The sequence below is a fragment of the Tachyglossus aculeatus genome, chromosome X1 (assembly GCF_015852505.1).
Source record: "Tachyglossus aculeatus isolate mTacAcu1 chromosome X1, mTacAcu1.pri, whole genome shotgun sequence".
Classification (NCBI taxonomy): Eukaryota; Metazoa; Chordata; class Mammalia; order Monotremata; family Tachyglossidae; genus Tachyglossus; species Tachyglossus aculeatus.
The window spans coordinates 23,068,134-23,083,230 of NC_052101.1; the positions used below are offsets into that span (position 1 = coordinate 23,068,134).

At 43.9% G+C, this 15,097-nt stretch overlaps 1 protein-coding gene across 5 annotated transcripts in view; it reads right to left on the reverse strand.

The window, feature by feature from the left end:
• The window catches only part of KCNIP1 (potassium voltage-gated channel interacting protein 1), a 268,083-nt gene extending 253,408 nt beyond the window's left edge, over nucleotides 1-14,675 (reverse strand). For all 5 annotated transcript variants that reach the window (XM_038740409.1, XM_038740404.1, XM_038740408.1 and 2 more), the window contains exon 1: nucleotides 14,279-14,675. In XM_038740409.1, the coding sequence (XP_038596337.1) occupies nucleotides 14,279-14,339 (61 nt within the window). In that variant the 5' untranslated portion in view covers nucleotides 14,340-14,675. The remainder of the gene's footprint in view (nucleotides 1-14,278) is intronic.
• Between the last annotated feature and the right edge of the window lie 422 nt (nucleotides 14,676-15,097).

Consider the following 15,097-nt stretch of genomic DNA (forward strand, 5'->3'; position numbering starts at 1 on the left):
TCAGTGCTTATAAAGGTGCTTGGCACGTAATAAGCACTTAACAAGTACCATAATTATCATTATTAATTATTATTAAGATCTCCATAGACTAAGGCCATCAATTTCTCACCAACTTGGATGAGGGGCCTGCAGCCCCTTCTTCTCCCATTGACTGGGCCATCCCACTGATCCTCCTGGGGAGCTGATGCTTAGAGCGGGACAAGGACTTGGTCTCATTATCCCCAGACACCAGGAAGGACACCAGCCGTTGGGGCTGCAAATGTCAATAACTCTGAGCTTGGTGGTGGAAGGGGAGGATATCCCTGAAGGAAGCAAGGCTGCTGACTCTAAAGCACCTAATATTCAGAGGGCTGAATCCAGGCTGGGAATACAGTGTGGGAGTCTTTCTCACTGACTACAGATGATGATTGGAGCTCCCTCTCTCACTAGAACGCTCTCTAGCCTGGTGATGGGAACTAATGCAGGGGGATAAAGTCTGGGTTTTCCTGCACCAAGCCATCAGGAGAAAGTAGGGGCCTCACTGGCTTGGGCCATTAAACTGATGCATGAATTAATCCAATTCCACATCCTGATCCTGACAAGGGACTCCACCAGTAGGCTGTCATCTCTCTGAACAACACAACCGAGTCTGTAGACATGTTTCCTGCCCACAATGAACTTATAGTCTAGACGGGGAGACAGACATTGATATAAATAAAAAATTATGGATATTTATATAAATGCTGTGGGGCTGAGGAACTAGTGAATAGAAGGGGCAAATGGAAGTTCAAGGGTGATGCAGAAGGGAGACAGATAAGAGGAAATGAGGACTTAGTCGGGGAGGGCCTCTTGGAGGTGTGCTTTTAGTAAGGTTTTGAAGGTGCAGAGAGTGATCGTCAGTTGGATATGAAGAGGGAGGATGCTCAAGGCTGGAGGCAGGATGAAGGTGAGAGGGAGGTGAATTAGATAAGATCAAGGTACACTGAGCAGGTTGACATTAGAGGAGCTAAGTGTGCAGGCTGGCTTGTGGTAGGAAATCAGGGAGGTAAGGTAGGAGGGGACAAGGTGATTGAGTGTTCTGAAGCTTCTCTCTCAAGAAGGAAGCCTCCTCAAGGCAGAGCTGGAGCCGCCTTCCCACTCCTTCGATTATATCTGAGAATCTAATGATGCCTCGATGCAGATAATAATAATAATAATGATGTTGGTATTTGTTAAGCCCTTGCTATGTGCCAATCACTGTTCTCAGCACTGGGGTAGATACAAGGCAATGAGGTTGTCCCACGTGGGGCTCCCAGTCTTAATCCATTTTACAGATGAGATAATTGAGGCACAGAGAAGTTAAGTGACTTGCCCAAAATCACACAGCTGACAAGTGGTGGAGCTGGGATTCGAACCCATGACCTCTGACTCCCAAGCCCAGGCTCTTTCCACTAAGCCACGCTGCTTCTCCGTCGCCATGCTGTTTAGATCTGACAGGGCATAGCTGGTAGCATCATGGAAGGCAGAATGGAAGGAGGAAAAGAAGGATTTTCATCCCAGCACCTCCTGGACTACTCACCTCAGTTCAGTGAGCCACAATTTACCCAGCTGTAAATCTCCCTCCTCCTTCTCAAGGATCCCATGAGGTTGGATGGGATAATATAGAGTTTGAATTCTCTGCAAGCATTCAAGAATTATTGCTATGACTGAAACATTAATGGATATTACTAAACAAGATGCAGTCATCCGCACAAACCTGCCCAATACTCAATTTTACTTACGTAAATTCAGAAACAAAAACATAAAATGTCAAACTGGTTCAGAACAAAGGTCCACTAGTCTAATATTTTGCCTCCGACAGTGGTAAGCTACTTGAGGACAGGGATAGATTCTATTGTTGATGATAATGATGGCATTTATTAAGCACTTACTATGTGCAAAGCACTGTTCTAAGTGCTGGGGAAGTTAAAAGCTGATCAGGTTGTCCCACAGGGGGCTCACAGTCTTGACCCCCAATTCACAGATGAGGTAACTGAGGCACAGAGAAGTTAAGCGACTTGCCCAAAGTCACCCAGCTGACAGTTGGCAGGGTTGGCATTTGAACCCATGACCTCTGACTCCAAAGCCCGTGCTCTTTCCACTGAGCCATGCTGCTTCTCTGTTGTTCTTTCCCAAGTGCTTAATGTAGTGCTCCACACAGGAAACACTCAATAAATGATAAACAGTGGTATTTGCTAAGTGCTTACTATATGTCAAGTAATAATAATGACGGTACTTGCTAAGTATTTATTATGTTCCAAGCACTGTTCTAAGAACTGGGGTTGATGATGATGTTGATGGCATTTATTAAGTGCTTACTATGTGCAAATCACTGTACTAAGCGCCGGGAAGGTTACAAGGTGACCAGGTTGTCTGTCCCCTGTGGGATTCACAGTCTTCATCCCCATTTTACAGATGAGGTAACTGAGGCCCAGAGAAGTGAAGTGACTTGCCTGAAGTCACACAGCTGACAGTTGGTGGAGCCGGGATTCGAACTCATGACCTCTGATTCCAAAGCCCAAGCTCTTTCCACTGAGCCACGCTGCTTCTCTGTACCTAGATACAAGGTAATCAGGTTGTACAAAATCCCTGTCCCACATGGAGCTCACAGGCTTAAACTCCATTTTACAGATGAGGTAACTGAGGCACAGGGAAGTAAAGTGACTTGCCCAAGGTCACACAGCAGAAATGTGGCAGAGCTGAGATTAGAGCCCATGGTCTTCCAACTCCCAGGTCCTTGCTCTAACCACTACACAATGCTGCTGTTCTAAGAGCTGGGGTAGGTGTCCTTCCCCGAATGAGCCCCCCCATCCTCTGCTCCTCCTCCCCTCCCCATCACCCCCCACTGCCTCCCTCTGCCCTAACTCCTCCCCCCCCCACAGCACTTGTGCATATTTGTACATATTTGTTACTCTTATTAATGATGTGCACACATCTATAATTTGATTTATATTGATTATATTGACACCTGTCTACTTGTTTTGTTTTGCTGTCTATCTCCCCCTTCTAGACTGGGAGCCTGTTGTTGGGTAGGGACTGTCTCTATATGTTGCCGAATTGTACTCTCCAAGCACTTAGTACAGTGCTGTGCACACAGTAAGTGCTCAATAAATACAATTGAATGAATGAATGAATACTAGTTGATCAGTTCAAACACACCCTTTTCCCCGTGGGGTTCATGGTCTAAGCAGGAGGAAGATCAGGTATTGATTTACTTGATACAGTTGATTTATGGACTGATTGACAAAGGATGCTTGAACTGTTTATTGTGCTCCTTGAATCAATTCTCACAGTTACGGATGCATCGTCTAAATCTCATACTTTTCTATCATGTTTTAAATGATTTTGAATTCAACCACGTCCTTGCATAACCCATTGAAATAACACACTCCATATATTTATCTGCTGTTATTGAGGAAGTTTTTCCTTTTGTTTTCCTTGAAACTATTACTTTCAAGCTTCAGTGAGTGCTCTCTGGTAGTGGCTTAGTAGCATTTGGTGAGCAATAAGCTCCTTGTATGGCCTGTCCACCCACTTTTGGATTTTGCATATATTTGAGCGTGTCTCCTAGCAGACTTCATCTTTCCAGACTGAAAAGTCCTAAACCTATGAGTTGAAAGATAATATGGGAAATAACACGGGGTAGTGGATAGATAGTGGGCTTGGGAGTCAATCAATCAATCAATCGTATTTATTGAGCTCTTACTGTGTGCAGAGCACTGTACTAAGCGCTTGGGAAGTACAAGTTGGCAACATATAGAGACAGTCCCTACCCAACAGTGGGCTCACAGTCTAGAAGTTCATGCATTCTAATCCCAGCTCCTCCACTTGTCTCTTCCACTTGTCTGCTGTGTGGCCTAAGACAAGTCACTTCACTTCTCTGTGCCTCAGTCATCTCATCTGTGAAATGGGGATTAAGACTGTGAGCCCTATGAGGGAAAGGGACTGGGTCCAACCCAATTTTCTTGTATCCACCCCAACGCTTAGTACAGTGTCTGGCACACAGTAAGCACTTAAATACTATTATTATTATTATTATATCTTGATATTTGTTAAATACTTACTACATGTTAAGCACTGGGGTAGATACAGTCTAATTAAATTGGACATAGTCCCTGTCCCTCAGGGGGCTCAGAGTCTAACAAACTGGAAGAACATGTGTTGAATCCCCATTTTACAGATGAGAGAACTGATACACAGAGAAGTTAAATGACTGCTTGTCTCTCTTGCTCTGAAAGCCATTCCATCTTCCTGGTGATCTTAGTTGCCCAACTCCATTTCTTTTCTTCTTCTGGTATTTCCTTCATTGACCTAATCTTCACAGAATTGCCAGGGTTTACAGCATTTTCTAACTCTATTGTATGCTCTCAGCTGATTAGCTCAATACTTGGACATACAGTATTGTCACTTGGCACTTAAGTACTATTGATTGATTGATTAACCTTTTTTTTCTTCTTTCACCTAGAACATCAATCAGTCAGTCAAGCAGCACTATTGACTAAGTTCATTCTAATGCAGGTTTCTGTAGTAGGTACCTAGGATAGTAGCCGTACAAACTTTCCTTCAAACCCCAAGGATTCTTCTGGGATGCCATGTGATTTCTGTTAAGGTCTTTTCAACACTATTCATTTTCATCCAAATAAAAAGGAACACCTGCTTCAGGGCCATTATACAGAAATTTGCAACACATGGCTGAATGAAAAAACATTGCTTCTTCTGGGCTATTTTACTTCCACAATTCTTTGGGGAGGTGAGGTCACTCAGAGGACTCACAGCCTGAAATTTGACAATTTGGAAAAACACAACTTGCCAAGGCAACAGTAACAGTGAGACTGTAGGTGTTTCTTCTGAAAATAAGAAGAGGGGGGATTTGAAATTCTGGAGGGAAGCAATGTTTTCCTGCTGATTAAGCAGCTCTGGAATAATAGTAGAAAAATGAGCAATGTATTTAGGAGAGAAGCCACAGTAAAATATAATATGACACTGTTTCCTGTACAGCCTTACTCTGCCACACACACTTTCACCCATATAACACATGGGAAGGAAACTTTTTCCAGTCTTTTCAAAATGTCACTTTCCTTTTGTTGACATGGGATTTTCCAGGTAATAATAATAATATTTGTTAAGCACTTACTATGGGTCAAGCACTGTACAAATTGATAGGGTAGATACAAGATAATCAGAACCCATATAGGGCTCACATTCTAAGTAGTAGGGAGCACAGGTATTGAATCCCCATTTTGCTGATGAGGAAACTGAGGCCTAGAGAAGTTAAATGTCTTGCCTAAGGTCACAGAACAGACAGAGCTGGGATTAGAATTCAGGTCCTCTGATTCCCAGGCTTGTGCTCTTTCCACTATGCCATTTTGCTTCCCAGGTCCAGAAGCATCTGGAAATGTGTCCAGAGCTCTTCCTGGGATTCAGTGCTATGTGATTTGGGGGGGAATCTGTAATGATGCTTTTGATTCTAACAAGATTTCTGTGGAAAACACAGACAGTGAAGTGTAAAGTCTCCGTATCATCCTTCCCCGCTCTTCCCTGGCCGCACACCCACATACTAGTAGACAAAATAGAAAGCAATTGAGATTGCCAAGTTGAGGACTCAAGGATACCTTGTGAGCAGAAAATTTCCATCTGTATTTTGAAGCTCTGGGGAAAATAGGGTGTTCACTCTTTGATATGAAATAAAGAACTGTAGAAACCTATATGTGTACTGCAAATTAGGGTGTGATGAACTGAGAAGAAATTAATCAGAATTTCCACACACTGGACTGTAGACTATCCTCTAGATTGTAGACAGTTCTCTAGATTGTAAACTCGTTACGGGCAGGGAGCATGTCTGGTAATTGTTATTTTGTACTCTCCCAAGCACTTAGTAAAGTGCTCTGAAAGTAGTAAGCACTCAATGAATATCATTGATTGGCTCACTCAGAATTCAGAATACTCCCATTCATCTCTCATCTCAAACTGTCCTGAATATAAGTGGTTTGGGAAATTTTTTAAAAAATAATTCAAAGCAGCAGGAATAATAATATTGATGGTATTTGTTAAGCTCTTACTATGTGCCAAGCACTGTTGTAAGTGCTGGGGGGGATACAAGGCAATTAGGTTGTCCCACATGGGGCTCACAGCTTTAATGCCCATTTTACAGATGAGGTAACTGAGGCACAGAGAAGTTAAGTGATTTGCCCAAAGTCACAGAGCTGACAAGTGGCGGAGCCAGAATTAGAACCCATGACCTCTGACTCCCAAGCCCGGGCTCTTTCCACTGAGCCATGCTGTTTCTCTAATAAATAATATTATCATAGCATAGAAGGTAGAGCAGGCATAAAACTGGTATTTACTTTTTATTTACTTAGTTCTTTATTATCCAGTATCCATTTCAAGTGTATCAGAAATTTAGCAAACTAAACCTGAGCCATCATGGAAGCTGATTTTCTCAATTGGTTCTTTTTTCTCTCCTCCCTCTCAATAGTCGCTGTTCCCCAAAACTCAGCTCTGAGTTCTCTTCAATTCTTGCTTTATAATTATTCTCAAGAGGGGAGTCAAGATGAGATGCCCGACAATGAGGCCCAGAAATGCAGTCAGTTGAACAAGGCAAGCTCACAGAAACACAGGTCTTTGGCTGCGACACGTGAGGAGAATGGATGATGGCAGGATTACTCAAGCAATTGCTATGGGAGGGAACTCAAAGGGGCATCCTCAACCTGGGAGAGCAGAATAAATGATTTAAAGACATAGTGCAGCACAACCTCAAACAATGAGGTAGAGTAATGAGCTGTTGAGAGACCAGAGAAGCAGGCAGACCACCCTGGAAGGCAGCAATCAGAAGGGCTGTTCTCTGTAAGCAAAGAATTTGCCATGATCAGGACGCCAAGAAAGTGGCTTGAAAATAAAGTCACCATCAGGCTTCCGATCCCTTCCCTTGACTGAGATTGTACTCTCTAAGTTTACCAATTATCTGCTTTTATTCAGGTCCAAAGGACTCTGCTCCTTAGTGATCCTTCCTGACCTTTTAGCAACTCCTCTATAGGCCATGCCCTCCTTCTCCAAACACTATCAAATCCTGATTTTGCTGACACGGTGCTTACCTGGTTTTCTAACTTAGTTTCTTGGTCTGGCTCCTCCTCTGTCTCTCATCAGCTTACTGTGGGACTCTATTCCGGTCCCCTACTCTTCCAGGGCTACACTGGCTCTCTCACAGAGTTCAGCCTCTCACGAGGCTTCAGCTCTCATTCTATGTGGTTGACTTCCAAATCTCCCCATCTAGCCCTGACCCCTCATCTGACTTGCCATCCTGCATCTCCCCTTGCCTCCAAGTCATCTCAACTTGGATGTCCCACCTGTACCTCAAACTCAATATACCTAAAACAAAACCTCTCATAGTAAGAATGATTGTGGTATTTGTTAAGGACTTACTATGTGCCAGGAACTGTATTAAGCCCTGGGATGGATGCAAGATGGAAACGGGGCTCACAGTCTCAATCCCTATTTTGCAGATGAGATAAATGAGGCACAGAGAATAAAGTGACTTGCCCAAGGTCACACAGCAGGCAAGTGTTGGAGCAGAGATTAGAACCCATGATCTTTTGATTCCCAGGCCCATATTCTATCCACTATGCCATGCTGCTTCTCATCTTTTCCCCAGCCCCACTCCTCCCAATAACTTTCCCATTTCAGTCAGTAACACCACCAACCTGGAACAAATTCTGGCCATATAACAGTGGGACTATTGCACCAGCCTCGTCTCAGTTTTCCCTGTCCCACTCTCTTCCCACTCCAATAACAGCATGGCCTAGTGGATAGAACATGGGCCCAGGACTCAGAAGGACCTGGGTTCTATTTCTGGCTCCACCCCTTGTCTGTTGTGGACCGTGGGCAAGTCCCTTCACTTCTCTATGCCTCAGTTTCCTCATTTGTAAAATGGAGATTAAGACTGAGCCCCACACGGGACAGAGCCTGCATCCAACCTGTTAAGCTTGCATCCCAGCACTTAGTACAGTGCCTTGCATATAGTAAGGCTTAACAAATACCATTATTATTATTGTTGTCTTAGTACAATAATAAATGCTTAACAAATTTCAAAAAAAATAAACAATTACAAATTTGCTGCTGCACAAATCATCATCTTGAAACATCGTTCATCCTCTTGAAACATGTATCCACTGACTCCCTGTGTCCTTTCACATCAAACAAAAACTCCTCAAAATCAGCTTCAAGGCTCTTGCCTTACTTTACTTTCTTAGTCTTTTCACTCATCCCATTCTCCCAGTGCATACTGATGATAGAAGTTCCTATCTTCTTTCTTCCCATCTCTGGCTCACGGCTCCACCCTGCTTTCACCCTGCTGCTTTCTATTCACGGCTCTCCCTTCCTGTAGAGCTCTCCTAAAGTCACCTTCTCCAAGAAACAATCTTTGACTAACCCCTCACCTTCCCAATCTTGTGACCCTCTCAGCCATACTAACATGAATGTAAACATATGTTGATTCGCTGCTATTTAATTACTTTTGTGCTGTAGAACGTGTAGTTTTACCTATTGGATATTGGGGTCTATCTGTCTCCCTTAAAAGGGTAAGTTCCTCATAGGCATGGACTTCCAGTTTCCTTCTACTGTATTTTCTCAAATGCCCAGGACAATGCTGTGTAACTACAAAGATGCTCAGCGATAGCTGTGGAGCAGGTCTACAGTAAGGCTCTGGTGAGACATGGGGAAAGGCCTGCATCCCTGGTGCCCTTCTCTGAATCAATCATATTTACTGAGCACTTACTGTTTGCAGAGCACTGTACTAAGTACCGCAGCACTGGCCCAGAAGAGTTAAGAGCAGCGATGGGTGCTGCCAGCCAGGGTGGTCATGGCTCTTGACAGCTGGGCTGACCCCCTGAGGGAAATGAGTTTTTACCCCCATCATCCTCATGATCTTTTTTTCTGAGAAAAGTTGACCAAGGGCCTATATGGGTTCTCTTTACACCTGGAACTATGAGTCCGGCAGTACAGTATATGGTCAATAAAAACCATTGGTTGATTGATTGATTACCCAGTCCTCTGGGCCATTTGGTGACACAAAGTCTTCTGGCCTGGACTACTGGACACCATGGTGTTTACTAAGAGGAAGCACGGCTTCGTTTTACATCAGTAGGAAGGACAACAGAGCTCACTGCTTTGAAGGTTTTTTTATGGCATTTATTAGGTGCTTATTATCTGCAAAGCACTGTTCTAAGTGCTGGGGGGGATACAAGGTGATCAGGTTGTCCCACAGGGCACTCACAGTCTTAATCCCCATTTTACAGATGAGGTAACTGAGGCACAGAGAAGTTAAGTGACTAGCCCAAAGTCACACAGCTGACAATTGGCAGAGCTGGGATTTGAACTCATGACCTCTGACTCCAAATCCCATGCTCTTTCCACTGAGCCACACTGCTTCTCTGGTTTTCTACTCCCAAACCTAGCTACATGTGGTTACAAATACAAATGTTGCTGAGAATTCAAAACAGATGCTGAACTAATTGAAGGGCCATGACTCCATCCCAGACACTGGATTAAACACTCATTCCACCAGGACACAATTCTACTCCTCCATTCTTACACCTTTGTGGAGAAAAGTCCTGAACCAAATAGGTCTCCAAAACCCAATGTCCTAGGGTCTCCAACACCTTGCAATGTTTTCCAGTCCTGATCAACCCTGAGACCTCATATACTAGACTGTAAGCTCCTTGAAGACTGGAAACATGTCTACTAACGATATTGTACTGTACTCTCCCAAGCGCTTATTGCAGTGTTCTGCACACAGTAGGCACTCAACTGAAACCATTCATGGATTGACTAATTCACAGAGTGTTTCCAACACTGGTGTTCCAACCAAAGAAATTGATCTCAGTCTTTCAGTGCTCAGTAAAGGTCTCTGCACACACTAAGCTTTCAGTAAATATGATTGATTCTTCACCATAACAAAGTTGACACGGAAACCTAGGACTGTAAGCTTGTTGTGGGCAGGGAATGTGACTGTTTATTGCTATATTCAACTCTCCCAAGTGCTTAGTACAGTATATAATATAATAATAATGGCATTTGTTAAGCACTTACTATGTGCAGAGCACTGTTCTAAGTGCTGGGGGTGGATACAAGGTGATCAAGTTGTCCCACATGGGGCTCACACTCTTAATCCCCATTTTACAGATGATTCTCTTTTACAGAGAAGTTAAGTGACTTGCCCAAGGTCACACAGCAGACATGTGGCGGAGCCGGGATTCGAACCCATGACCTCTGACTCCAAAGCCCGTGCTCTTCTCCACTGAGCCACGCTGCTCCAGTACTTTGCACACAGTAAGCGCTCAGCAAATACGATGGAATTGAATGAAGGAGGTATGACGAGGGCATTTGGAGAACTTGAATGTGTGTGTGGGGAGGAATGAGGGCTTATCATGACACTGGAATGCTACTGGAGAAGAGATTACACAAAGCACAACATTTTCAGCTTTCTCCCAGCTTTTCAATGAGAAAACTACTTAAATCCCCAAGCAACAGGGTGTACATGCCTCTTTCTCCTTGACTGCTCCCAATCTGAAATCTGGTGGGGTTTCTCCTGAGAGGAAACTTAGTCCTTCCTTTCTCAAAGCTCACAGTGCTTTGGCTTTTGGGATGCCACAGTTCTTGTCCACAGGCTCATTTTTACACCCACTGGCAAAGCGGGAGATGGCAGAGCAAAATAATAAATGTGACCAGGTGGCAGTAACCCCTGCCACTGTGCCCACAGGGAAGCAGCATGGTTTAGTGGATAGAGCACGGGCCTGGGTTCTAATCCCGGCTGCCATTTGTCTGTTGTGTGACCTTGGGCAATTCACTTCACTTCTTTGTGCCTCAGTTACCTCAATTGTAAAATGGGGCTTAAGACTGTGAGCCTCATGTGGGACAGGGACTGTGTCCAACCCGATTAGCTTGTATCTACCCCAGTGCTTAGAATGGTGCTTGACGCATAGTAAGCATTTAACAAATACCATCATTATTATTATTATTAAAGCATCAAAGAGCTGGGAGTCTGTGAAACACTTTGATAATTATCATGACTGAGCACCAAATTCTACCACATGCACAACCCTCTAGACTTATAAACTCAATATGGGAACATGTCTGCTAATTCTGTTGCATTGTACTCTCCTAGGTGCCCATCGGTTTGGGAAAGAATAAGAAGTGGAACCTCCATTGCCTGCCATCATTTCCTTCCGCCGAAGGCCTGGGTATTCTGTGATGTGCCAGACAAGTCTGCTCAGGCATTCAAGCATGTTAAAGACATTCAAATGGAATTCCTCAGTGCATTTCCAGTCTAAATCATTTGATTCTTATCTCAAGGCAGAGGGACCCATTTCCTCTACTCGCAAAGACTGGATTACCTTCAGACATAAGCTACCAGTAGAATGGACCCTAAGTGTTCACTTAGTAGAAGCAGGGTGGCTTAGTGAATGAAGCTTGGGCCTGGGAGCCAGAAGGTCCTGGGTTCGAATCCCAGCTCAACCACATGTCTTCTGTGTGACCTTGGGCAAGTCACTTAACCTTTCTGTGCCTCAGTTACCTCATCTGTAAAATGGGGATAGGAATGTGAGCACCATGTGGAACTGGGACTATGTCCCACCAGATTAACCTGATCTACCCCAGCACTTCATGCCTGGCACATAGTAAGTGCTTAACAAGTACCATAATTATTAGTATTATTAGGAGAAGTATTTAACTCAGAGCTAATGATTGTCATGGTCCCAGGGCCAAGCTGTATCTTACTGATCCTTGGCTGGCAGGACCTTTCAAGAAGGTCTAGTCCAGCTCTGTTTCCAAAGCATGCCCTCCCCCATTATTCTCTAATATTGCTCAAATATTTAATTTTAAATCACCATCATCATCAAGCAGTATTATAGATTCCCTGCTCTACACTAGGCAACAAACAGTGCCCAGCTTTGGTCTTATAATCATTAGATTGTAAGCTCCTTTACAGCAGGAACCTTTCTCTTACTCAGATGTACTCTCCCCATTGTTTAGATGTCTTATAGTAGGCATCTCACCCGACATCACTCTGTAGTAGAATAATGCCTATTGTGGGCAGGGATTGTCTCTCCTTGCTGCTGAATTGTACTTTCCAAGTGCTTAGTGCAGTGCCCTGCATACAGTAAGTGCTCAATAAATATGAATGAATAATAACAAAAGTATTTTTTAATCACTCGCTATGTGCCACACACAATGCTAAGCTTTGAGGGAGATAAATGGATCAGACACAGGCCCACACAGGACTCAGTTTAAGAGGTAGGGAGAACTCACTTTATTACCATTTTTCAAAGGAGAAAATTGAGTCACGGAGAGGTTACATGACTTACCCAGGATCACACAGCAGGGAACACAATGGACCAAGACTAGAACCCATGTCCCCTAACTCCTAATTCTGTGCTCTTTCCACTAGGCCATGCTGCCTTTTAAAATTTCTGCTCCCTTTATTGCGACTGGTACCATGGACAATTGCTGAATTGTACTTTCCAAGCGCTTAGTACAGTGCTCTGCACATAGTAAGTGCTCAATAAATATGACAATGAATGAATGACCTCGCCACTTCACAAACCCAGGAATTCACCTTCTAGACCTAATCTATCGAGTGGATCATTCTCCTCAACAGGTCATGCCAACTTTATTGCTGGAGATGTCTCAATGTGCCCCAGTAGAAAAGGGCATTACTTTTTATTTTCTTTTTTTAAAATGGTATTTGCTAAGCCCTTACTATGTTCCAGGCACTGAACTAATTGCTGGGGTAGACACCAACTAATCAGGGTGGACACAGTCCTATACGGGGCTCACAGTCTTAATTCCCATTTTCCAAATGAGGTAACAGACACTGAGTAGTTAGGTGATTTACCCAAGGTCACACAGCAGAGAAGTGGCAGAGCTGGAATTAGAACCCAGGTCCTCTCAATCCTAGGCTCGTTCTCTTTCCACTAGGCATGCTACTTCCCTAAGGTCATTTAAGGTCCATGATTATATGTTATCTCCAATAATCAGGGTCTCTTCTTGACATGCCGTGCTGCATTTTTTACTAATTGCAGAAGTTATCAGGATTAATTGTCTTAGTTTTATGTGCAATAAAATTATCTGACAATTTGCATTTATTGTTGCAAAGGAATTCTCCATGACATCCAACATTTTTCTTGTCTTTTTCCTCTTCAAATCCACCCTTATCATTGGTACCCACAGTGGTTAGAGGGGAGAGAAAGTTTCTTCCAACTCCAACTAGGAAATTATATCTCAGCTTCCAGCCTCTTACCACCTAGGGTAGCTTATCTTCAAACCCAGGAAAAATCGGTATTTTCCCTATAAATGCATTCTGTATTTTTATCTGAAAAGATGTCGCTACAGAATGGCTTCTCCTGGTGAGAAATGTGATGGAAGTTTATTAGACGCTTTTGAAGCACCCTCCGTGTTCATTTCCCAGCCTCACACCCCCTACCCGCCCTTCAACTTTCCGTTCAGCACCCTGGGGTTTGCATGAAACACCACCATAAATCAGGCAAAGATTGAAGCTACCTGACCTGCCTGTTTCTGACTTTCTAACCAGTTGGTGGGTTAATGCCAATACTACCGGATTCAAGAACTTAAGCAGAAGGAAGCTGCTCATTTCAGAGTTCACTCAGAGGGTCAACCTCTCCCCTGCCGGACATCCCATTTCTCTGACTGAAATTATGTGTTTGAATTTGGAGGGTGTGTGTGTGTATGCACACATGCATGCAAGGGATTTCTACACTCATGTGTCCTTAGCTCGGACACACTTCCATTAAGCCATAAATCAGCGTGCCCTGGGAATCATGATATCTTCAACAGCAAGATTCTCACCCAAGAACCATGGTCCTTTCACATTATATCCTCCTCACACTGTATCCTCCTCAGAATTTGCCATATCTCTTATGGATTCCCCACACCAGAGAGAATGGTCACCGACAGATCCTTTCTGAGAGTGTCCCCAAGCCACTAAGCACTTCCTTGCACACATGACTGTGGGCAGTAGTACAATCTTACCTGTTGTATCGCAACTAGGCAAAAATCTGAGAAAACCCACTTCCTTTTCCCTGCTTTCGTCCCCAGCTATTCACACTCGCAACCTTTTCCCTCGGTTTCTTTTTCAGCACACAGGAAGACTCAATAGCATCTCACTTAAATATTCATGGGTTAGTTGCAGCACATGGTGGTCGAATTCACCATATTCCACACTCCCCAAGAACACTCCGGGAGGAACAATAGACAACGGGAAGACTCTTACCTTTGGAGGGTCGTCTTTGTTTGGTCTGCAGTGAGGAGAAGGTGCCCATCACAGCCCCCATGTTTAAAGGTAGTTGTGGGTGACTTTTGAGTTTCCTTGTCGCCCCTGAAAAAAATCTGTTTGGCTCGTCTACTCACAAAAAAAAAAAAAAAAGGCAGCGAGCGCTGCAGCTCAGCATTCAGCAAACGTTGAGCTTGGAGATTTTTTTTTTCCCAGCCAACACACATGCACTGACTCACAGCCAGCTGCACCGTTATCATTCAAAACAGCTCCCCATCCAAATCTAAATGCCAGGTATATTCCCTCAGACCAGAGCTGGCAGCAGATGCATCAAAATATTTACAGGAGCCCAGCCACATAAATACACAGACTAATTCTTCCTTTCGCTCCCGGACGGCTCCAACCAGCAGCCTGTAGGTCTACGGGAAAACACCAGTGCTTCTCTTCTAGTGCACGCTAAACTACAGCTTGGAAAGCATGGGGAGGGTCTCGGGGGATGCTGGGGACTTGGGCTGAGTACCAATCGTGAATGAATGAAAACCTACTCAGTGGAAAATGATAGTGAAGTAGTCGGCGAAGTCACAGCTGTGCAGAATGTACACTTTCCATGATTAATAGAATCTTAAGGAGGCAGAAAATAGCATTCCTTTTTTTTTAAAAAAAAAAAAACATGCCTTTTCCCTAGAACACAAACCAATAGGAGGAAATAAGGAATGATAGCTTGGGGTAAACTCCCCCCTACTCCCACTCCCATGGGTGCTCTTTGCACTGTCCCCTGTGTCCACAGATGATGACCTAATTGCATACAGTTTAACTTAC